The following is a 26,003-nucleotide window of genomic DNA, read 5'->3' as shown; positions in this document are numbered from 1 at the left end:
GAGTTCAATTGATCGGAACGAATCACATTTTCCTCCAAGGAAACGAATGGCGAATTACATACATGCACAGTCAAAATAATATTTTGGTTTGATCATTGGGTTACTAACATCCGAGAGTTTTTTTTGAATCACACACAAATCAAAATAATTTGGTTTGATCATCAGGTTACTAACATCCGTGATTTTCTTTTGCAGGAGTAAATCTAAGTGTTAATGTCTGCAGCAACGACAAAGCGAACAGCTCGAATCATGTGATTGGACTCGGAACGAGATCCATTTAAGGAGACATAACAGCATGCCACCCTTCTTTCCCCATACCCTGATATGGGACATATAACATACTATAGCAACTAACGACTCACATCTAAACTCCAAACATGAAAAATCAAGCATTCGGCTTCTTTCTGCTATCATAACCCGGACTACAAGAAACAATCGCATTTCAAGCTTGCCCATCATAGCAATCAATAGTCGAAATTTGTTAATGACCATGGCTGATAAGATCGTCTATTCTTACTTGTTAGAGTCTTTTAACAAATCTTAAAGTACTTTTGATGGGTATCCAAAATAAGTTCTGGAGTAACCGTATCCACAAATGAAAAGCAAATAGACAAGATGAAATGGGAAACATAAAGCTGAGAAGCACTGATTAGAGAGTAGCATATATACTACATTTCGAATTTATATTTGAGGGACCTTTATTACATTGCACCACTGACCACGCATTTCTTCTTTTGACCCATTATAGCATGTGAAGCTCAAGACAAACTACAACTAACTTGAGCTAGCGCTCTCTCTCTCTCTAGAGGATGTTAACCTTGAAGGCTTCCTACACAGTGAAACCATTGGAGCCGTCACCAACAGGGCTCGTTTACTTATCAGATTTTGATCAAAGCATTGCTCTAACTCACGCACCTACAGTCTACTTCTATAGACCCATCAGTGATCACTTACTAAACCCAATAGAAATCCTCAAAAACTCCCTAGGCAAAGCACTCACCATATTTTACCCACTCGCCGGCCGCCTGCAAAGGACCGGAAGGGGCCGCCTGGAAGTCAACTGCAACTCCATGGGCGCTCTGTTTTTGGAAACAGAGTCGGAGGCAAAAATCAGCGACTTTGGAGACTTCACTCCGACTTTAGAAACTAGAGCTCTGATACCATCTGTGGACTACAATAAGCCTATTGATGAGTTGCCATTGCTTTTGGTGCAAGTAACAAATTTTAGTTGTGGTGGAATTAGTCTTGGCTTGGGCATATCACATGTGCTTGTCGACGGCAGATGTGCAGCTCACTTTGTTACCGAGTGGGCGAGGATTGCCCGCGGTGAGGAACCTGAAAATTTACCGTTTCTTGATTGGACGATACTGAAACTGGAGGAGGATGATCTGACACCGCCGAAATTTGATCACTAGGAGTTCAGCAAACCGCCGATGTTGATTGGCCAAACGAATAACTTAGAAGAGCAGAAGAAGGAAACGACTGTGGTGATGTTGAAATTGAGCAAAGAGCAAATTAAAAAGCTGAAGAAAGAGGCTAATGAGTTCCCAAGCATTTACACAAGTAGTAAGCCTTTCACCAGGTATATGACATGATCCCGTGTGGTTTATTGGGTGGTCTCGGCCACCGCCGCGTAGTGCCCAACAAGAGTTTGGGGCACCACCAAATGATGTCCCAGCTCCAAGGGCATAGAATAATTGCTCCTCGATCAACACCACACATTTATGTGAAGTTCACTTCTAAGTGTAAGGACTCTAAATATATGTGTGGTGTTGAGAGATATTGGGCCACGACGCGATAGTGCCCTAAACAACTGAATAATTACTCTAACTTTTGTCCTTTTCAATCATTCGACTTTTTCTTATTAAAGTTTGTCATAATTCAATTTGTATTGATGGGAGGAATAAAAAATTAACAAAACATCAAATTTGGAAAACTCCACCAACGAGTTTAAATTTGTGTTGTTGGTTGGATTCTTTCATCCAACCTTTGGGTGGATTCCCCTCCCCCTTTCCTCACTTGATGTATTCTTTGTCGAATTTCTAATAAATTTTATTGCGGATCAAAAAATAAAAACTACAGGAAGAGCAAATTAAAAAGTTGAAGAGCAAAGCTAATGAGTGTGATTAATTCTATGATGAAACCTCTTGTTACCAGGTATGAGGCTGTGACTGCACACATGTGGAGGTGTTCATCCAAGGCAAGGCTGCACGAAATCGAGCAACTAACAAGTGTGCGGTTTGGCGTGGATTTTCACAGCCGGATGGTACCGCCATTGCCAAAGCACTTTTTCGGGATTGCAGTCTTACCGATGAGAGCAACAACCACCTCAGGAGAGTTGTTGTCAAAGCCGTTAGGATATGGCTGTAGCAAGATAAGGGAAGCCATAGAGAAGGTAACGGATGAATACATAAGGTCATTGCTAGCTTACATGAAAATAGAAAAGGATTTGTCCAAGTTCAGGTTCTCTCATGTCGTGGGATCTACCCAAGGAGCTTTCCTTGGCAACCCGAACATTGTAATCACTAGTTGGATCGGGTTGCCTTTGTGTGGTATTGATTTTAGATGGGGAAAGGAAATTTACATGGCAACCGGAGCGATTGCATTTGACGGGAAGTCGTTCATATTTCCCAGCCGTGATGAAGATGGTTCTTTCGACGCTCCATTCCGGTTGCAGGTTGAACATATGGATGCCTTCAAGAAGTTCTTCTATGAGAATATTTGAAGAATGGGTGGCTCGATTCAGCTTCCCCCACAAATAAGTCAGACGGCTCGGATGCGGCGGATTCCGATGACACGTTCCTCTACCGGTTTTTTATTTTCGTTTTACTTTTCTTTGTTTGTCGATCCCCTGTGAGGGATTTCTCACCCTTTTTGGGGCTTTCTCACCCCTGTGTGTTTGTTGGATGATTTCATCTATGCTCCATTTGGTTTGAGTTATGGTTCCTTAGGGATCTTCTACTACCAAGTGTTTGACTGCTCGATTGCTAGCATTTATTGTATGTTGGTTTGCTTCCACAGTGTGTGCTCATATTATCTAGATTCTTGCAACTTTTGTTCGTTCTTGTATCTTGTGCTCATATTATCTAGATTCTAGATTCTTGCAACTTTTGTTCGTGCTCATATTATCTAGATTCTTGCAACTTTTGTTCGTTCTTGTATCTTGTGTTGAAATCATTGTATTTCCTTATTGGTCTTATTTGAAATGGACAGCATGTTCTTGAAAAAAAAAAACTAGAATCATTGAAGTACAACTAAATAATTATCGGCCCCATGTCGTATATTGCCTAGGCTTTGTGTTATTATGTGATTTTCCAAGCTTGATGAAAGCAAATAAATGTTTTCTGTTTAACTGTTTAGTGTAAGTAACTTCCACACTAGCTATAACCTGTTGCCCATCATTCATGAATTTTCTCTAGAAATTCCAGGATACCTTTTGGTAACCATAAGTTTTCTCAGGAAACTTTCACTCTGTAATCTGTTTGCCCCTCAAAATCATGGGTTTTGACCACTTCCGGGTGGGTTTGGATTGAAAAAATTAGTAACTTATTTTTTTGAATTTTTTTTGCATTTGTTTTTTTTTTGTCAAACTTTTGTGACTTATTCATGATTCACCTTAACGAAAGGAATTGAAAAAATAAAAAAATTTGAGTAGTAAATGCTAGTAGGATTTTTTTCGGCAAACCAGATCATCCTACTAGTAGTAACTGCTAATAGGATTAGCTCCCCTTTGATTTCTGCAAACAGATGGAGTATCCAGTATTTTGTTTGAAGTTTTAGATTTTAGGCTTTTCTACTACTAGTATTTTTTGGTTCCTATAAAATATGGCTGCTTTCCCTGGAACATGATATAGGACATTAAGCAAGGATCAGAAATTATTTATTTCCCTGGAACATGATATGGGACATATAACATGGCAATTAATACCTTGCATCTAACCTCCAAACATGAAAATCAAGGATCCGAATTCTCTCATCCATCCAAACTCGGACTAAAAGCAACAATTGCATCTGAGGCTCACCAATCTCAACAATCAATAATCTAAGTTTGTTAACGACTTTGGCTGATAAGCAGTGCTGACTTGAAGCTATTTGGGGGCATGAAGCGGAAGTCTTAATATGGGGTCATTTATCGCAAACGCATCTTTGAACGAAATTTTGCAAAAAATATGGGGCCATTTATCTTCACATACGCATCTTTGAACGAAATTTTGCAAAATATATGGGGAAAACGTAAGGGGTGGAGATTCAAACCCAGTTCTTAAAGCATCCAAAGAACCTAAGCTCCTAAGTATCCAAAGAACCTAAGCTACCACACCACCAAGAAGATGTTACTTGAAATCAATCGGACCTCCTAATTATTTAAAACTATGTATATTTTGGAGCCCTCTTCCGGCCAAAAAAATTGGGGGCCGGAAGCGATGACTTCCCCTCTAAACCGGCTTTGCCTATAAGAGTCTATTTCTACCGGCCAAAGTCTTTTAACAAATATAAAAGTATTTTGGAGGGTCGAAATCGCATGGGCTGTCTAGAACCAGATTGTGGAGTAGCCATATTCGAAAATAAGAACCAAGGAAATGGACAAAATGAAATGGGAGTCTTTTAACAAATATAAAAGTATTTTGGAGGGCCGAAATCGCATGGGCTGTCTAAAACCAAATTGTGGAGTCGCTATATCCGAAAATAAGAAGCAAGGAAATGGGAAACACAAAGATGAGAAGCAAGAAAGTGTAGCACACATAGTAAGTAGAATGAAAATTTATATATATAAATTGTTTTGGTTATGCTTATAATGGTTCGGTTATGCCAAAAGTTACGGTGTCTCCAAAAAGACGGGAGACACCGAAGTCGTTCCCTACAAAATTTGGTAACTAAGAAACTAAAACAAATTAGAAAATGAGAAGACAAACGTCTTCGGAGTAATAGAAAATCAGTACCTTAATTTTATTTTTTTTTGATCCGCAAAATCAGTACCTTAATCAAAATGATTTCAATCAGTATACTCCAATCGATCAAAGTTTATCCAATCACAATGCACATGATATCATTAACAGAAGTTGTGCTATTCATTACATAACAAACTAGCACTAATTAGAGAGTATGCCTATTTGGCAATGCTATGGTGTCTATCTTTACGGTGTCTCCGTTATGCCTCTTGTGGTTTTCAGTTATGTCTTTTGTGGTTTCGGTTATGTCTCTTATGGTTTTCGATAATGTCATGTGTTGTTTCATGATATGCCATGTGTGGATCCGTGTATTGTATATATACTTGTATAGCATGGAACCACAAAAGGCATAACCGAAAACCACAAAGGGCATAACCGAAGCCACAATAGGCATAATCAAAACCACAAAAGGCATAATCTAAAACCGCAAGAGGCATAACGGAGACAACGTAAGAGACACCATAACATTATCCTTAATTATTTACACCACCGGCATAAACATTTGTTTTCTCCAAATCAATTACATTGCGCCACGTCGCCTTGTTTTATTAATTGAAACCACTATTTTAACGACATGACGTAATGTAATTGATTTAGAGGAAACAAATATTTACATCGCTGGTCTGTATAATTTATTCTCTACATGCATTTGAGAGACCTTACACCTAGGGGTGGCAAATTGAACCCAGACCCATTAACAAACCCAGACCCATCAACTAGAAAATAAATCCAACCCAACCCATTTATTAGTTGGGTAAGAATGGGTTCAAACCCAACTAACCCATTATTAGTTGGGTCATAATTGGGCATTAATTGGGTCAACTTAAATGACCCAATGGACAATGAAAGTAACCCACCAAATTCCATCTCTTAATTGGTCTCTACGCCCCCCCTCTCTCTCTCTCTCCCCCCCCCCCCCCCCCCCCCCCCTCTGTCTCTTTCCCCGCCCCCGCCCCCCCTCTCTCTCTCTCTCTCCCCCAGGAGCATGCCCTTCTTCCTCTTTTATTCAATTGTTTTGTGCTAAATCACACGCGTCCAAAAATATTTTGAATGGTCCGAATTAAAAATTAATTGTGACCGGTAACAATTATTTTAACCAGTCAAAATTGAAAACACATCTCATCTATTAATTGCGCGAATGGACCCGTGAAATTGTGCTCCGCCGTGAATAAATTTCTCTCATGGTAGTCCCGCAAAGGGTTTGGATTAAAAAATTGACTTATTTTTTTGTCCTTATTCAATTTTTTTTTACATTTTTTTTGTTTTGTGTCATATTTTTGTGACTTATTAATTTGTTTTAATGAGAGGAATCAAAAAAGTAAAAAAATTTGATCGAAACTTATAATTTTTTGAATAAAGATAAAAAAAAATCAATAAGACAAAAAAAATTACTTATTCTCGTCTTTTTGGAAAAATTTATGAGTTGCGATCATAATTTTTTTTTACTTTTCTAATTTTTCGATCATAATTTTTAGTTTATATGTAATTGGGTTAATGGGCGGGTCGGGTTTGCTTTAAAATAAATGGGTCGGGTTGGGTATGGGTAATTACACTCATAGTTAATGGGTCTAAATGGGTCAATGACCCATTAAAGACCCAACCCACTAATAACTTACCCAATTTGATCCAAACCCGCCCGTTTGCCATCCCTACTTACACCACACATTTCTTCTTTTGACCCATTATAGCATGTGGGCGGAGCTGAAGACAAACTTGAAACAAGCACTAACATAGTAACATATATACTCCTAGCACACATGTAGCACTTTTCAGGGACATTTATTACACTGGACCACACATTTCGACTTAACATATGTAGCACTTTTCAGGGACATTTGTTACACTGGACCACACATTTCGACACATTATAGCATGTGGCCGGAGATGAAGACGAACTGCAACTAAATTGGTGGTTCCATGTTTTGAGTCAAACTTTTAGGAGTATTGATTTGTCTCGTCGAGAGGAGTCAAAAAAAGTTAAGAGTATTATCAAAACTCATAATTTTTTGAAGGGTAACGACCGGATCTTTTATTGCCACGATGTTTTAATCTGATTGACTACTATGCCCTTCAACAACAAAGCAAGTCAAGCTACCTACTTCTTTTCTTCCCTGACTTTTTAGTTATTAGATCCAGAGCAATCCAAATGTCCTCTGTCTCTCGCTTCTTCCCTTTGCTTTCAATTATCATCACCATTAACAGGGAAAAAACCCCAGCATCTCATATATCCATCTGATCATCTCCTTCCCTCACTCCCTCTTCCAATGCCACTGAATCTCCTTCGATTCTTCTCTCTGAAACTCACAATTACACATGCAAACAGAGCAAATTAAGACAAAGCACTAATACATTTTGTGATCTGAAGAAACTGAAAATACATTTTGTGAGTGTGTGTGTGTCCATTTGACGTTGACAAGTTGCAAATCTTCCCCTTCATTTGTTTAGATCAGGATAGAAATAGTACATGATGGATATGATGCATCGGTTAATTCAAAGATGAACGACTATTACGTCATCAACAATAGAAAAAGAGCGTCAATCTGGTTGTGTGCAACCGACGGTATGAGTCGTATGACCGGGTGTCTATCCGAGAACTATAGTAGCGTTCTCCCGGGTGTCTATCCAAGAACTGTAGTAGCGTTCTCCTTGATGGGTTGTCCACGAATGGGGCAAATTTAGGTGAGACTAAAAAAAGGAGCAGATGTGAAGAAGTGAGAGGAAGGGGTGTGGATTGAGAGAAAATATGCAGAAAAGTCGAGTTGGGGGAAGAGATTTAAGTGGGGTAGAGAGAGAGAGAGAGAGAGAGAGGGTGGGGAGTTAAGGGTATAATTGGGAGACTACAGAAAAGGTTCGTGGCACTAAACTAATTAATCGTGGCATTATCAGGTGCATTTTTTGAATAAAAACAAAATTAAGTAAAAATGACAACTTATTTTACTTATTTTTGTCCTTTTCAAAAAATTTATGAATTTCGATAAAAATTTAATACTTTTTTGATTCCTCTCGCCCAGACGAATCAATAAGTCAGAAGAGTTTTATGCGAAACTAATAATTGCGAATTTTTTTTGAATAAAGACAAAAAAAAAGTTACTATTTGACTTTTAAAGTCAAATTAGCCCTAGATGCGCACGTGGTAGAGAGGAAAGGTGACACTTTTTTTGTCAATAAAATTTTTAGTGACAAGTTTTTGACATTCAGTGACGAAATTTTGTTGCCACTTAAAATCAAATTTCTTGTAGTTTATTCACTTTGTATACCTCGATGCGTAGAGTAGTCTCGCAAAAAGTCCAATTGATTGGAACAAATCAAATTTTCCTCTAACAAAACGAACCGCAAATTACACACAATCAAAATAATATGGTCCGATCATTGGGTTAATAACATCCAAGAGTTTTTTTTTGCAGCGGTAAATCTACGCGTTAATGTCTTCTGCAACAAAATGAGCAGTTCGAATTATGTGATTGGACTAGGGATGAGATCCATGAACATTAAAGGGACATGTACAACTGCATGCCTCTACTCTTTCCCCTGGACCTTGATATGGGATATATAACTTCCAAACATGAAAAATCAAGGATTCGGCTTCTCTCTGCTATCCTAACTCGGACTACAAGAACCAGTCGCATCTCAAGCTCGCCCGTCATAGCAATCAATGCAATAGTCCAATTTGTTAATGACTATGGCTGATAAGATCGTCTATTTCTACCGGTTATAGTCTTTTAACAAATCTAAAAATATTTTGGATGATCGAAACTGCATGGGTATCCAAAACAAGTTCTCGAGTAACCATATCCACAATTGAAAAGCAAGGAAATAGATAAGATGAAATGGGAGACGCAAAGATGATCGAGAAGCACACAATTAGAGAGTAGCACACATTTCTTTTTTTGACCTTTATTACATTTATTAGATAGTTAATCACCAACTCATCTAAAAGCTTAAGCTATTAAAGATAGGGGAAATTTTATTATTTATATTCTCAGCACGCCCTCTCAGGCTAAACACGTGTAAATTTTAATCATTAGGTAGGCAGTGAATTTCGAACCCAGGATCTATTGCCTGCTCTAATACCATATTAGGTCGTTAACTACCAACTCATCTAAAAGTTTAAGCTGTTAAGGAAATGGACAACTTAATTATTTATATTCTCAGCAACATTACACCCCACATTTCTTATTAGAAGCCAAATGCAAATGACTGTAGCAAGATAAGGGAACAGACGAGTACGTAAGGTCATCTCTAGCTTACTTGAAAAAGGAAAAGGATTTGTCCAAGTTCAGGTACTCTCATGTCCTGGGATCTACTCAAGGATCTTTTCTTGGCAACCCGAACACTGTAATCACTAGTTGGATCGGGTTGCCTTTGTGTGGTGTTGATTTCGGTTGGGAAAAGGAAATTTACATGGGACCTGGAACGATTGCGTTTGACGGGAAGTCATACATATTTCCCAGACATGATGAAGATGGTTCTTTTGACGCCCCATTTCGGTTGCAAGTTGAACATATGGATGCCTTAAAGAAGTTCTTCTATCAAAATACCTCAGGGTGCCTCAATGTTTACTGTTATAAACTAGAATCTATGAAGTACAACTAAATAAAGGCCCCATGTCGTAGATTGCTTAGACTTTGTTCTATTAGGGAAAATGACGGCTAAGGACGTGTTTTGATAATTAATATCCGCCAATGACATTTTCAGTATTAACAAATGTTCTTAGCTTGTTCTTGACGGGTATTAATTATCAAAACACGTCCTGGGCGGTCATTTTCCCGATCTATTATGTGGTTTTTCAAGTTTGACGAAAGCAAATAAATGTTTTCTATTAAACTATTTAGGCTTATCTACTACTAGTATTTTTTGGTTCCGATAAAATATGGCTGCTTTCCCTGGAACATGATATAGATCATTAAGCAGGGCTCAGAAATTATTTCTTTCCCTAGAACATGATATGGGACGTATAACATGGCAATTAATACCTTGCATCTAACCTCCAAACATGAAAATCCAGGATCCGAATTCTCTCTGCCATCCAAACCCGGACTACGAGCAACAGTTGCATCTCTGGCTCGTCCATCTCAGGAATCAATAATCCAAGTTTGTTAAAGACTTTAGCTGATAAGCAGCGCCGACTCAAAGATATTTGGGGCATAAAGCAGAAGTCCTAATATGGGGCCATTTAACTCCACATACGCATCTTTGAACGAAATTTTGCACAAATTGAGGAAAACTTAAGGGGTGGAGATTTGAACCCACTTCCTAAAGCAACCCAAGCTCCTACTAAAGTATCCAAAGAACCTAAGATATCACACCACCAAGAAGATGTTTTTTGTTGAAATCAATAGGAACTCTTTTCTTATTTAAAACTATAAGCTGTATATTTTGGAGCCCTCTTCGGGCCCAAAAAAATTAGGGGCTGGAAGCGACGGTTTCCTCTGCTTCTCCTCTAAGCCGGCTCTGCTGATGAGAGTATATTTCTACCGGCCAAAGTCTTTTAACAAATATAAAAGTATTTTGAAGGGTCGAAATCGCATGGGTTGTCTAGAAGCAGATTGTGGAGTCGCCATATCCGAAAATAAGAAAGCAAGGAAATGGACAAAATGAAATGGGAAACACAAAGATGAGAAGCAAGAAAGTGTAGGACATATATAGTACTCCCATTGAGGGACCTCTATTTCGTTCACTGGACTCCATTATCTTAGCCAAAAGCTTCTTTCAATCCGTCCCTCCTTTTCTCTTCTCCATTTTTTTAGCAACCGGTATGCGCCGGAAAACTCCAAGTCTTGAGCTAAATCAGGCGACGTAAACCAGTATATTTGGGATAAGGTGCTTCAGGCCAGGAAATTAACAAGAACGGAATTGGGAGTACTGGATAGTGCAAGCTGCAAGTTTTCGTACGTTACTGTTCACGAACTTGGTTAAATGCAATTATTTGACATTCATTGACGAAATTTTGTCACCACATAAAATCAATTTTCTTGTAGTGCATTCACTTCGTATACCTCGAAGCGTTGAGTAGTCTCGCAAAAGGTCAATTGATCGGAACGAATCACATTTTCCTCCAACAAAATAAACTGCAAATTACACACAATCGAAATAATTTGGTTCGATCATTGGGTTACTAACATCCGAGAGTTTTTTTGCAGGTCTGATGCGACAAAGTGAGCAGTTCGAATTATGTGATTGGACTCGGGACGAGATCCATGAACAGTAAAGGGACATGTATAACAGCATGCCGCCGCTCTTTCCCCTGGACCTTGATATGGGATACGTAACCTAGCAACTAATGACTCGCATCTAGCCTCCAAACCTGAAAAATCAAGGATTCGGCTTCTCTCTGCTATCCTAAGCCGGACTACAAGAAACAGTCTCATCTCAAGCTCGCTCATCACAAAAATCAATATATTGTCCAAATTTGTTAACGACCATGGGTGATAAGATCGTCTATTTCTACCGGCTATAGTCTTTTAGCAAATCTAAAAGTATTTTGGATGGTTGAAATCGCATGTGTATCCAATACAAGTTCTGGAGTAACCATATCCACAAATGAAAAGCAAGGAAATAGACAAGATGAAACGGGAAACACAAAGATGAGAAGCAAGATAAATTTTTCGGTGCCGGGTGGGTGTATCCCACGTGGTACCCGCTCGGCACATTCAGGTTGCCTAATACATTTTTGGAGGCTCGGATTGAAACCTTCTCTCTCCTCTCACACCAACACTTTCTCTCTAAATTTCTCTTTCCAAATTCGAGCCTTCCAAAAATGCAATGGATGAATCAGATGCGCTGGATGGGCACCACGTGGTACCCACCCGGCACTGGAATTTTTTCCTGAGAAGCACTAATCAGAGAGTAGCATATCCACAAATGAAAAGCAAGGAAATAGACAAGATGAAACGGGAAACACAAAGATGAGAAGCACTATAAATTTTTCGGTTTCGGGTGGGTGTATCCCACGTGGTACCCACCTGGTACCCGCTCAGGACCTTTATTACATTGCACCACTGACCACACATTTCTTCTTTGGACCCATTATAGCATTTGGAGCTCAAGACAAACCTCACTTAACTGGACAGTGAGTATTCTCAAACATCAATGGAAGCAATGATGAGCCTCCATTCACAGCTCTAGCAGTACTTGCCTAAAAAAAAATAAGCAACAAATTTTAGAGAAGACAAATCCAAATGGCTTAATTTATTTTTGCGTGCAATTTCATCCCCTCTCGATCGATCGAATGTTGACCTTGAAGGCTTCCTACACAGTGAAACCATTGGAGCCGTCACCAACAGGGCTCATTTACCTATCAGATTTTGATCGAAGCATTACTCAAGCACCTACAGTCTACTTCTATAGACCCATCAGCTAGTGATCACTTACTAAACCCAAAAATCCTCAAAAACTCCCTAGGCAAAGCACTCACCATATTTTACCCACTCACGGGACGCCTCCAAAGGACCGGAAGGGGCTGCCTCGAGGTCAACTGCAACTCAATGGGCGCGCTGTTTTTGGAAACAAAGTCGGAGGTTAAAATCAGCGTCTTTGGAGACTTCACTCCGACATCAGAAACTAGAGCTCTGATACCATCTGTAGACTACAATAAGCCTATTGATGAGTTGCCATTGCTTTTGGTGCAAGTAACAAATTTTAGTTGTGGTGGAATTAGTCCTGGCTTGGGCATATCACATGTGCTTGCCGACGGCCGATGTGCAGCTCACTTTGTTTCTGAGTGGGCGAGGATTGCCCGCGGCGAGGAACCTGAAAACTTACCGTTTCTTGATCGGACGATACTGAAATTGGAGGAGGATGATCTGACACTGCCGAGATTTGATCACTTGGAGTTCGGCAAACCATCAATGTTGATTGGCCAAACGAATAACTTAGAAGAGCAGAAGAAGGAAACAACCGTGGTGATGTTGAAATTGAGCAAAGAACATATTCAAAAGCTGAAGAAAGACGCTAATGAGTTCCCAAGTGTTTACACTAGTAGCCTTTCACCAGATATATGACATGATCCCGTGAGGTTTATTGGGTGGTCTTGGCCAACACCGCGTGGTGCTCAACAAGAGTTTGAGACACTGTCAAGTGGTGTCCGAGGGCATGAAATAATTAAATATATGTGTGGTGTCGAGAGGTGTTGGCCACCATGCGGAGTTGCCTTGAGACAACTGAATAATTACTCTTATTTTTGTCTTTTTTAATCATTTGACTTTCTTCATTAAAGTTTGTCATCAATCATTTTGTATTGACGGGAGGAATAAAAAATAAAAAAAATAGATCAAATTTGAAAATCTCAACCAACAAAAAAATTTACAAGGGCGTAGCACTATATATGTTGTTTAGCTTAACTGTTGGGATTGTTTGATAACTTAATACTGAATGAATTAGTAGTAACTAATAAGTGATTGAATATGTTTGATAATCACATTTAATAATGCTTAAAAAGATTAAGTACCTTTTAAAATATTGGTTAAAAAGTTATAAAAATTAAAGTACATTTGAGCTACTTAATTTTAGCTGAATTTATGAAAACTTGCATTTAACCATTTCCTCCACCATTCCCCTCCATACCACTATCACCATAATCGCCATCACCACTAGTACCACCACAACCATCATCATCTCCAACACTACCACCACCACCACCACTCCTCCACAACCATCACTCAACCACTGCCCCCACAATCACCACTGCTACCACAATCACCACGGCCACCCTACTACTACCGTTACTCCACCATCACCCCCACACTCACCATGCCACAACAACAAACCACTCCACCGCCACCGCCACCGCCACACCACGACCACCATCACTCCAACACAAACTCACCACCACTCTAGTCATCATCTCCAGCACCCTCACCACTCCACTGTTGCCACTCCACCACCACCACTACCACTTCACACTACCACTGCCCTCACAATCACCACACCACCACCACAATCACCACTCTACCACCGCCGCCACAATCACCACTCCAACGTCGCGCCACTATAATCACTACTCCACTACCACAAATATATGGTAACCATTAGTAATTAAAATTAAAAGAGAATCACAATAATTAATGGAACTAAAATTAATTAATCATTTGTTTTCATTCAATGCTTAATATGTTTATGAAACAGCTTTTAAATTTAAAAACTTCAGCATCCAGCTTTCAGTTCCAATTTTTAGATCTTAAATTTTCAGCTTTCAATTTTTCGTTTATCAAACACCACCTTTGATTTTTGCATATAAGTTTCCTTCTTTCTGTTTCTCAATTCTCGGAATTCATTTTCATTCAGTGAAAGGAGTAGAAAATCTTAATAGAACATATGGGGGGGAAATTTCAAATAATGCCTTTTGAGTTTGAACTTAATTTTGTCTTTTTTTAACAAGTGGTCCGTTTTTTTCACTTTCCGACTCTCGTCGAGAGTCTCAAGACAATCATTTATACGAAATTTCATTTGACCTAAAACTACACAGAGCAAATTAAAAAGTTGAGGAGCAAAGCTAAAGAGTGTGATACTATGATGAAACCTCTTGTTACCAGGTATGAGGTTATGACTGCACACCTGTGGAGGTGCATGTGCATCCAAGGCAAGGCTGCATGAAATCGAGCAACTAACAAGCGTGCCAGTTCCCGTGGATTTTCACAGCCGGATGGTACCACCAATACCAAAGCACTATTCTGGGAATGCAGTCTTTCCGATGAGAGCAACAACCACCTCAGGAGAGCTGTTGTTGAAGCCGTTACGATATGGCTGTAGCAAGATAAGGGAAGCCATAGAGAAGGTAACCGACGAGTACGTATGGTCATCTCTAGCTTACTTGAAAAGGGAAATGGATTTGTCCAAGTTCAGGTACTCTCATGTCGTGGGATCTACACAAGCAGCTTTCCTTGGCAACCCGAACATTGCAATCACTAGTTGGATCAGGTTGCCTTTGTGTGGTGTTGATTTTGGATGGGGGAAGGAAATTTACATGGGACCCAGAACGATTGCGTTTGAAGGGAAGTCATTTATATTTCCCAACCATGATGAAGATGGTTCTTTCGACGCCCCGTTTCGGTTGCAGGTTGAACATATGGATGCCTTCAAGAAGTTCTTCTATGAGAATACCAGAGGGTGCCTCAATGTTTACTGTTATATATAAACTAGAATCTACGAAGTACAACTAAATAAAGGCCCCATGTCGTAGATTGCCTAGCTAGACTAGTAGTAGCATTTTTTGGTTCCTTTAAAATATGGATGCTCTCCCTGGAACATGATATAGGACATTAAGCAAAGATCAGAAACTATTTATTTCCCTGGAACATGATATATATGGGACATATAACATGGCAATTAATACCTTGCATCTAACCTCCAAACATGAAAATCCAGGATCCGAATTCTCTTAGCCATCCAAACCCTGAATACAAGCAACAGTTGCATCTCAGGCTCGCCCATCTCAACAATCAATATTCCAAGTTTGTTAACGACTTTGGCTGATAAGTAGCGCCGATCCAAAGGTATTTGAGGCATGAAGCAGAAGTCCTAATAGGGGCCATTTATCTCTGCATACTCATCTTTGAACAAAATTTTGCAAAAAATTGAGGAAAACTTAAGGTGTGGAGATTCGAATCTAGTTCCTACAGCATCCAAAGAACCTAAGCTTCTGAAGTATCCAAAAAACCTAAGCTGCCACACCACAAAGGAGATGTTACTTGAAATCAACTAGAACTCATTATTTAAAACTATAAAATTTATATTTTGGAGCCCTCCTCGGGCCAAAAAAATTGGGGGCCGGAAGCAACGGCTTCCCCTCTAAGCCGGCTTTGTTGATAAGAGTATATTTCTACCAGCCAAAGTCTTTTAAAAAATATAGTATAAAAGTATTTTGGAGGGTCGAAATTGCATGGATTTTCTCAAACCAGATTGTGTGCAGTAGCCGTATCCGAAAATGAGAATCATGGAAATGGACAAAATGAAATGGGAAGGCCTAGGTGGCACAAAGAGACTAGTCACTTTGATTTTTCACAAGAATATTTGATAATTTACAACCAAATTTTGCTATTTTGATCCTACAAAACATCTCTAAATTGCCGCAACTTGTTTTAAATGCATAAAAATTTCAAGCGTTTTCTTCTTTTCAAGAGTTGATAGTGCTAGAAATGAGACTATCATGTATTATTTTTCAAATATAACAACTCTTTTGGGGCCAATTATGAGGCAAAAATGAATTATTAGTGCATTTCAATCTTATAATTAACCTCTTAATTTAGTTATTTTTGCACTTGTGAAATATATTACATATGAATCTAATTTTTAACTCTACTAAACAAAATTCTTGGCTCCGCCCTTAGATATAGACAAAAAATGGAGTGTGGATGATTAAAATAATGTACTACTTTGGCAGTTAAAATAATACTCCCTCCGTTCCATTTTTATTGTCAATTTTTTAATTGTGTGTCATTTTTTAATTACTTATATATTTTAATTTATAATATTAAAAATTCATATTATAAAATTAATTGAGATTTATCAAACAAAATTTATATTATATATTTTTTAAGATCTACATAAAAAAATATATAAGCAAAGATAAAATAATAATAATAATAATAAATAATGAAATGGGACGGAGGGAGTATCGGAAAAGACCCAATAGTCCTAGACGAGTCACGACAGTTCGGCTGATGAAAATGACCGAAGAGGACCCTCTTCTTTTGAATTTAACAAAATGACAACGAAAGGCCAAATACAGGGAAAAAATGCACATATAAAAGCCTCACGTTTCTCCACTGTCTAGTGTACTCTCTCCCTCTACTCCTCTGGCTCCTTCGTCTTTTTCTTTCCCTGTTTCCCACTCTCTCTCTCTCTCTAAAAAAAACCCAAAGCTTTAATTATTGAGGGACCTTTAATTTTTCAATTGAGGGACCTTTACAATTGTGGGACCTTTAATTATTTCGTACAATGGACTCCATTATCTTAGCCAAAAGATTCTTTCAATTGTGGGACCTTTAATTATTTCGTTCACTGGACTCCATTATCTTAGCCAAAAGCTTCTTTCAATCGAAAATTTTTTCAATGCTGCTGAGTGGGTATATCTCACGTAGTACCTGCTTGGCGCATCCGAGCCGTCCGATACACTTTTGAACGATTCGAATTGAAACCCTCTCTCTTCTCTCACCCTAACACTTTCTCTCTCTTTTTTCTCTCTCCAAATCTGAGCCGTCCAAAAATGCAATGACCGGCTCGAATGCGCTGAGCAGGCACCACGTGATTCAGCACTGAAAAATTCTTCATTTCAATCTGTCCCTCCTTTTCTCTTTCGCCATTTTTTCAGCAACCGGTATGCTCTGGAAAACTCCAAGTCTTGAACTAAATCAGGAAACGTAAACCTAAATATTCAGGATAAGGCGCTTCAAGCCAGTAAATCTACAAGTTAATGTCTGCTGCGACAAAGTGAGCAGTTCGAATTATGGGATTGGACTCGGGATGAGATCCATGAACAGTAAAGGGACATCTACAACAGCATGCCGCCGCTCTTTCCCCTGGACCTTGATATGGGATATATAACCTGGCAACTAATGACGCGCATCTGACCTCCAAACATGAAAAATCAAGGATTTGGCTTCTCTCTGCTATCCTAATTAACCGGGACTACAAGAAACAGTCGCATCTCAAGCTCGCCCATCACAGAAATCAATATATTGTCCAAATTTGTTAACAACTATGGCTGATATCAGATCGTCTATTTCTACTGGTTATAGTCTTTTAACAAATCTAAAAGTGTTTTGGATGGTTGAAATAGCATGGGTTTCCGATACAAGTTCGGAGTAACCGTATCCACAAATGAAAAGCAAGGAAATAGACAAGATGAAATGGGAAACACAAAGATGAGAAGCACTAATCAGAGAGTAGCGTATATAGTACATTGCAGGAACCTTTATTACATACACCACACATTTCTATTTTTGACTCATTATAGCATGTGGAGCTGAAGGAAACCGGGGGCGTGCTGTGCACCATCCGGACCATCCTTCTTGACAATAAACGATCCAGATTTAAAAAATAAAACAAACTTTTTTAGGAATGAGTTTCCTTAAAAGAATTTTTTTTAAAATTTAGACCATCCAAAATATTTTTAGACCGTTGAAATCGCACAACACCGTGCTACAGCATGCCCCTGATTGGGAGCTGAAGACAAACTAGCAATAATTAAAGAGTACATATATAGCACATTTCAGGGACCTTTATTACATTGCATCACACATCTCTTCTTTTGACCCATTATAGCATGTGAAGCTCAAGACAAACTACAACTAACTTGAGCGCTCTCTCTCTCTCTCGATCTCGATCTCTCGAGAATGTTGACCTTGAAGGCTTCCTACACAGTGAAACCATTGGAGCCGTCACCAACAGGGCTCCTTTACCTATCAGATTTTGATCTAAGCGTTGCTCTAACTCACGCTCCTCTAGTCTACTTCTATAGACCCATCAGTGGTCACTTACTAAACCCAATAGAAATCCTCAAAAACTCCTTAGGCAAAGCACTCACCATATTTTACCCACTCGCCGGACGCCTCCAAAGGGCCGGAAGTGGCCGTCTCGAGGTCAACTGCAACTCTATGGGCGCGCTGTTTTTGGAAACAGAGTCGGAAGCAAAAATCAACGACTTTGGAGACTTCACTCCGACATCAGAAACTAGAGCTCTTATACCATCTGTAGACTACAATAAGTCTATTGATGAGTTGCCATTGCTTTTGGTGCAAGTAACAAATTTTAGTTGCGGTGGAATTAGTCTTGGCTTGGGCATATCCCATGTGCTTGTCGACGGCCGATGTGCAGCTCACTTTGTTTCCGAGTGGGCGAGGGTTGCCCGGGGTGAGGAACTTGGAAATTTACCGTTTCTTGATCGGACGGTATTGAAATTGGAGGAGGATGATCTGACACTGCCGAGATTTGATCACTTGGAGTTCCGCAAACCGCCGATGTTGATTGGCCAAACGAATAACTTAGAAGAGCAGCAGAAGGAAACGACTGTGGTGATGTTGAAATTGAGCAAAGAGCAAATTAAAAAGCTGAAGAAAGAGGCTAATGAGTTCCCAAGTGTTTACACTAGTAGTAAGCCTTTCACCAGGTATATGAAATGATCCCGTGTGGTTTATTGGGTGGTCTTGGCCACCGCCACGTAGTGCCCAACAAGAGTTTGGGGCACCGCCAAGTGATGTCCCAGCCCCAAGGGCATAGAATAATTGCTCCTCGATCAACACCACACATTTATGTGAAGTTCACTTCTAAGTGTATGGAGTCTATGGACTCTAAATATATGTGTGGTGTTGAGAGATATTGGGCCACGACGCGACAGTGTCCTAAACGACTGAATAATTACTCTTATTTTTGTTCTTTTTTAATCATTCGACTTTTTCTTATTAAAGTTTGTCCTAATTCATTTTGTATTGACCGGAGGAATAAAAAATTAACAAAACATAGATTAAATTTGGAAAACTCCACCAACGAGCTTAAATTTGTGTTGTTGGTTGGATTCTTTCATCCAACCTTTGGGTGGATTCCCCTCCCCCTTTCCCCACTCGATGTACCCTTTGTCGAATTTCTAATAAATTTTATTGCTGATCAAAAAACAAAAACTACAGGAAGAGCAAATTAAAAAGTTGAAGAGCAAAGCTAATGAGTGTGATTAATTCTATGATGAAACCTCTTGTTACCAGGTATGAGGCTGTGACTGCACACATATGGAGGTGTTCATCCAAGGCAAGGCAGCACGAAATTGAGCAACTAACAAGTGTGCGGGTTGGAGTGGATTTTCACAGCAAGATGGTACCGCCATTGCCAAAGCACTATTTCGGGAATGCAGTCTTACCGATGAGAGCAACAACCACCACAGGAGAGCTGTTGTCAAAGCCGTTAGGATATGGCTGTAGCAAGATAAGGGAAGCCATAGAGAAGGTAACAGATGAGTACGTAAGGTCATCTCTAGCTTACTTGAAAAAGGAAAAGGATTTGTCCAAGTTCAGGTACTCTCATGTCGTGGGATCTACCCAAGGAGCTTTCCTTGGCAACCCGAACATTGTAATCACTAGTTGGATCAGGTTGCCTTTGAGTGGTGTTGATTTTGGATGGGGAAAGGAAATTTACATAGCACCCGGAGCAATTGCATTTGACGGGAGGTCGTTCATATTTTCCAGCCGTGATGAAGATGGTTCTTTCGACGCCCCATTCCGGTTGCAGGTTGAACATATGGATGCCTTCAAGAAGTTCTTCTATGAGAATATCATGATTTCAAGTTTGTGATGATTATGTTATAAACTAGAATCTATGAAGTACAACTAAATAAAAGCCCATATCGTAGATTGCCTAGCTAGACTTTGTGCTATTATGTGGTTTTTCAAGTATGATGAAAGCAAATAAATGATTTCTATTCAATTGTTTAGCGTAAGTAACTTTCACACTGTAACCTGTTTGCCCCTCTCCTTCATATTGGTATATGAATTTTCTCTAGAAATTTCTGGATACCTTTTTGTAACCATAAGTTTTGTGTGATAAAATTGTTCATTGGAACGAATACAAGAATCATAAAGCTGGAAATTGGCAAAACAAATTATAGATTAATTCAAACCCTAACACAATAACACGCCTGCACGCACACAGAGAGTCATATAATTGCACATTCCACAGAATTGCAAGTAGACGCCTTGAATATTGATCATCCAGCATTTCGCACGCATACTTTTTTTTGGGTAACTCAGGATGTTCTGAGTAGCTTACGCGCACATCGGTTAATTTCTTGGGACTCAATACCAATGTCTATTGGCAGGGATTCTGATTAAAGCTGAGGCAAAACCCCGTATAAACTAGTCCTATAAGTGTTCGTAGCACCTGAGAGGTTTTGAATCTAAGACCTTAGGAAGAAGCAAACCAAAAGTCCCATTGGCGGAGCCAGAATTTGGGGTGAAGGGTGGCCGGCTTAAGAGAAAATTTTCGCTAAAAAATGTACCTGTGTAGATTTTGCTCTCTGAAGACTATAATAAAGTGGCGGAGCTCAACCATATATGCCGTAAAGCTAATAAGACAAACCGATATCTTTGCCAAAGCAGGTCTTGCACTGCCCTGGGTTTTTCCAGTTCTACCACCATTCTTAACGTTGTTGCTTTCAATTTCAAGATGACTATTGTAGGGGTTAAGTACCCCTTGGTAGTGTTGGTTTAATCTATTTTTGCCTTAGTGCTGCAAACAAACCAAGTTGCTTGCGAGCTTAATTTGGCTCGGCTTGTTAAGGCTTGGCTCGTTTAGTAATGTTGCTGAAATTGAGCTAGAGTTTTAGGCTTATTTAGTAAACTAGCCGAGCTCAACACTCAAAAACTCAGCTCAGCTCAACTAATTAAGTAATTAATCTTACCCAGCTCGTTCGTAAACGAGCCGAGCTCGAACTCAAATTTTTGAATTTTTTAGTAAACGAGCTGAACTCCAAATAAAGCTCAATTCGGCTTGTTTGCACCTAGTTTTGCCCTCTATATCAACAACAACAACAAAAATTCAATTGTAGGGTATTGGATGAAAAAGTGGATACTTAAGGGGTTCTGACTAGCTGGCCCAATTTTGTCGGCACCTACCCATCTAAGCCCACCACTTGTCAAACTCATTCCATATAAACCCTGTTTTAAGTGAACTACCAAAAACACCCCGCCTCATCGTTAACGGGTTCAGATAACAGATACTCATCGTCAACAGGAAAGAGAGAAGTCTCTCTCTCGACCCTCTCTCTCTTCCTCCTCCGACCCACCACCTCCACCACCACCACCGACCCACCCCCACCGCACCACCTTTCGCCTCTGTCTCCCACCGGCTCACCACCACAACACCGCCTCCCCTCTCCACCGGCAAAATCTACTCCAGGAATAGACCAGCCCTAGATCGTCGAACGCCGCAATCGATGGATCCAACGCCGCCCGCTGCATCTCCGCCACCCTCTCGCAGCTCCAAACAGGTGATGGAAACAGAGAAGACGAGCGTACTCTTCGGATCTTCTTCTGGATTTCAACCATGGAGGTCAAATCACCCTATAATGGATGTGAATTCTGGAGGTACCGCTTCTTGATGAGATCGGTGTCGTCGAAGTACTAATCGAGTTACAGGACGGCGTACCAGTTGCGGTGGTTGTTTATCCACTAACTGGACTGTCACACCCTAAAATGGTAAGTGACCGGCCGTGAACCATGAGACTAACCCATGGAACACGCAGCCTAAAAAGAAATTTAATTAAATTCCAAAGCAAAGAACTACCAAAACAGCCAACCACTTTTTTTTTATTAAAAACAACTCCAACCATTTAAGTTCAACAAAAAGCATGGGGCACAAACATCCCACGAACCAAATAATACCTAGTGATCCACCAATAATAAAAAGAATTCAATACTGACAAATGTTTCAAATGCGGAAGCGATTAATAAAATAAAAATATGATGAGACACCCTAAGGAGGTCAACCAAACTAAATCCCCGAGATGACACCAGAGTCCTCCTAATTGCCCAACTTGCCTGAAAAAGAAGTTGGAATAAACCCGTCAGCTGACGAGCTCAGTGAATGGCGAAGCATGTATATTAGAATAAGGTTCTGAAATAGAGATCAAAATAATTTACCATGTCAACATAATTTGGCATATGCGGTGAACAACAAAATAATCCATTAATCCAATTAACGATTCATTCGATAAGTCTTAATGGTGTTCTCAATCCAATCTCCAACAACAATGGGGAACCACAACCAAAATCAATAGTACCAAATGCCAGTGAATAAATATCTCAAAATTGGATCCAATATCGAATCTTAGGGTCACCACGAGTAGGCAGCCCGTGGAACTTTTCCCAAAGAACGATCCGGTCAATAACAACCGTTGAGCATTAGGGTCACCGGCTTAATCCGGTCTCTTCCCTAATGGCCAGAGTCACCCGCACACAGAGGATTAATTTCTCTGGACTTCAAAAATATGTTCTCATCAATATCCACAAAGTTTTCACCAAAAGATTATTTAAACAACAAATGGTTTCACCGATACCGCATGCCAATTTAATATAATCAAATATAAACAATATGTGTTTCCAATTTCAATAGTAAATTTCTCAAAATAACAATTTAAGAGACACAGGGAAGTTCGAAAGTACATAACATGCTTAACCACTCACCTGGGTCCAAAAAGTAATGCAACTCGAACACGCAAAAAGACTAACCTGTAAAAATAAAGCATATAAATTGACTAATTAATACATATCTATCACTGACCATTGAAGTAGAAGTATTATTAATTAGTAAAAGGCCCAAACCTAGAATCTAATCCTACGGTGTTAAACCAACAGTAGCAACAAAACCCAACTCTAACCTGCCACGCCACCACTTCTTCAACTCTCCCATAACAATTTTTAACTCCCAAAACCATTTAACTCCACTGCAAGTCTATAATTATAAATATTAAAATCCTCCCACAAACTCCAACCTATGGCACCTCTTGCACTGAGCCAACACATGCACCGCCGCACACCACTTCGCCAGACCCACGTCCGCCATGCACAATTTTAGACACCTGGTCTCACATCCATATCACACGCATCTCCACTACTCCATATTTCAATAGGATTAAAAGAAAAACCACTGGTGCCAAAAGAATGGAACCCAATTAACCTCTCAGTAATTCCATTGTTTTATACCTTCCAAAAGTCAAACTTTACCTCAACTTACGAACGGCAAAGAATGGAAAAAGGAACAAGAATAAAGGGTTCAAGAATCTCTTACCCGATTGATCACAAAGCCACCAAACCTTTGATTGCCTTTTCTCTCTCTCTTTTCCTCTTTCTCACAAAGTTCTCTCAATCTCTTGTCACAAACGTTCTCTTCAAATAAGAACCCTACTTTGTCAAAATATCTCCTAACGAGTAACTTTATAAAACTACCCACTAATCACGAACACCCAAAATTATAGCCTTCTAGTTAAACAAAATATTTAAAATTCTAACTGAGGTAAAAAATTGAATTACTATGGTTAATCAAGCTCATACCCTTGTAGTTATAATAACTCCTTCTGTTTGGTTTTTAAAGAGAATAAGAAGTCAAAAAAAGAAAGAAGAAGAGAGGTTTTTACTTTGTTTTTTGATTTTTCGTATTCCGACTCGTATACTTGAACTTTAAAATACTGTAGTGGTTGAAACAAAGAGTTGCAAAAGAGTGGCACCCGAAATTCCTACAAGTTTTCTTTGGAATTTGTATTTTAGAATAGGTGTGAATTCTTTATTTTGGGATGTGAATTCTGTCTTTTTTAAAGGTGTGAATTCTTCATTTGAGTGTGAATTGCGTCTTTTTGAATGTATGAATTCTTAATTTGAGGATATGAATTCTGCTGATGCTAGATGAAGTGTGAATTGTGTAATTTTTATTTTATTTTTCAAAGATTTCAATTCTTAGGGATGTGAAGTTTTTATTTCGATCTGAATTCTGTATTTTTCGAACGTGTGATTTCTTCATTTAGGTGTGAATGTGAATTTTTCATTTCGGTCTGAATTTTGTATTTTTTGAACGTGTGAATTCTTCATTTAGGTGTGAATTCTGGAGGGCATGAATTCTACAAATATACGTGAATTCTGCAAATATGATTTTGAATTTGGGAGAATTTGATGGTTAAATGGTTTCAGTTTTCTCATTGCAGAGAGATTTGATGGTTTGAGACAATTAAACTGTACAAAATGCAGAATTCACAAGTCCCAAAATGCAGAATTCACATGTTCAAAAGACAGAATTCACCCTTGATCCAAGGATGTGAATTCTGTAAACGGTGTGAATTCTTAGGGGTGTGAATTTTGGGCGGAGTGTGAATTCTTGGGGGTGTGAATTTTGGGCGGTGTGAATTCTTGGGAGTGTGAAAGGGATGTGAATTTTGGAGGGTGTGAATGCTGGGGGGTGTGAATTCCGTGGGGTGTGAATTTTGGAGGGTGTAAATACTGGGGAGTGTGAATTCCGTGGGGTGTGAATTTTGGGCGAGGTGTGAATTCTGGGAGGTGTGAATTCTTGGGGTGTGAATTATGGGAGGTGAATTTTTGGGGTAAGAAAAGTGAGAGGGGTAAAATAGTAAAAGCATCTTTAAAAAGGATCTAGATGGAATAGCATTTTAAAAAAGGGTTTGGATGGAACCCTATATAAAATTTGGGACCGGCCAAAAATTTCCCCGATACTTAAAGGTGTAATTCTTCAATTGTGGCCAGTTAGTAGACATACAAAACCTTGAAAAAATCTGGGATGACAAAGTACTGGGGTAGAGCAGAGGTTTTATAGAGTCATGCCCCCACTCCACCACCACCACTGCCCTCACAATCACCACACCACCACCACAATCACCACTCTACCACCGCCGCCACAATCTCCACTCCATCGTTGGGCCACTACAATCACTACTCCACTACCACAAATACATGGTAACCATTAGTAATTAAAATTAAAAGAGAATCACAATAATTAATGGAACTTAAATTAATTCATCATTTGTTTTCATTCAATGCTTAATATGTTTATGAAACAGCTTTTAAATTTAAAAACTTTAGCATCCAGTTTTCAGTTCCAGTTTTTAGTTCTTAAATTTTCAGCTTTAAGTTTTTCGTTTATCAAACACCACCTTCGATTTTTGCATATAAGTTTCCTGCTTCTTTCTGTTTCTCAATTCTCGGAATTCATTTTCATTCAGTGAAAGGAGTAGAAAATCTTAATAGAACATATGGGGGGAAAATAAAATCTACTAAAGCTAAAAATAGTTCAAATAATGCCTTTTGAGTTTAAACTTAATTTTGTCTTTTTTTAAGAAGTGGTCCGTTTTTTTCACTTTCCGATTCTCGTTGAGAGTCTCGAGACAATCATTTATACGAATTTCATTTGACCAAAAACTACAGAGAGCAAATTAAAAAGTTGAGGAGCAAAGCTAATGAGTGTGATACTAATGAAACCTCCTGTTACCAGGTATGAGGCTATGACTGCACACCTGTGGAGGTGTGCATCCAAGGCAAGGCTGCATGAAATCGAGCAACTAACAAGCGTGCGCGT

The 26,003-nt window shown here is 39.2% G+C and overlaps 1 protein-coding gene, 1 long non-coding RNA gene and 2 pseudogenes across 2 annotated transcripts in view; 3 read left to right on the top strand and 1 right to left on the bottom strand.

Annotated features, from left to right (window-relative positions):
* LOC131303185 (spermidine hydroxycinnamoyl transferase-like) overlaps positions 1-20,354 on the top strand; it is a 26,148-nt gene extending 5,794 nt beyond the window's left edge. The window contains exons 2-3 of the mRNA XM_058329966.1: positions 18,238-19,050; positions 19,640-20,354. Coding sequence (XP_058185949.1) covers positions 18,278-19,050; positions 19,640-20,222 — 1,356 coding nt within the window. The 5' untranslated portion in view covers positions 18,238-18,277 and the 3' untranslated portion in view covers positions 20,223-20,354. The remainder of the gene's footprint in view (positions 1-18,237; positions 19,051-19,639) is intronic.
* Positions 659-2,982, top strand: LOC131303202 (spermidine hydroxycinnamoyl transferase-like; annotated as a pseudogene).
* Positions 12,175-15,132, top strand: LOC131303211 (spermidine hydroxycinnamoyl transferase-like; annotated as a pseudogene).
* On the bottom strand, positions 12,750-26,003 carry LOC131303217 (uncharacterized). The gene is made up of 2 exons (XR_009191916.1): positions 25,898-26,003; positions 12,750-12,920 (listed from the first exon to the last, which is right to left on the bottom strand). It is a non-coding gene; the product is annotated as an uncharacterized LOC131303217 (long non-coding RNA).

This window comes from Rhododendron vialii, chromosome 1a (assembly GCF_030253575.1).
Source record: "Rhododendron vialii isolate Sample 1 chromosome 1a, ASM3025357v1".
Classification (NCBI taxonomy): domain Eukaryota; kingdom Viridiplantae; phylum Streptophyta; class Magnoliopsida; order Ericales; family Ericaceae; genus Rhododendron; species Rhododendron vialii.
Note: the sequence above shows the minus strand (reverse complement) of the source record. Positions and strands in the feature narration are given on the sequence as shown.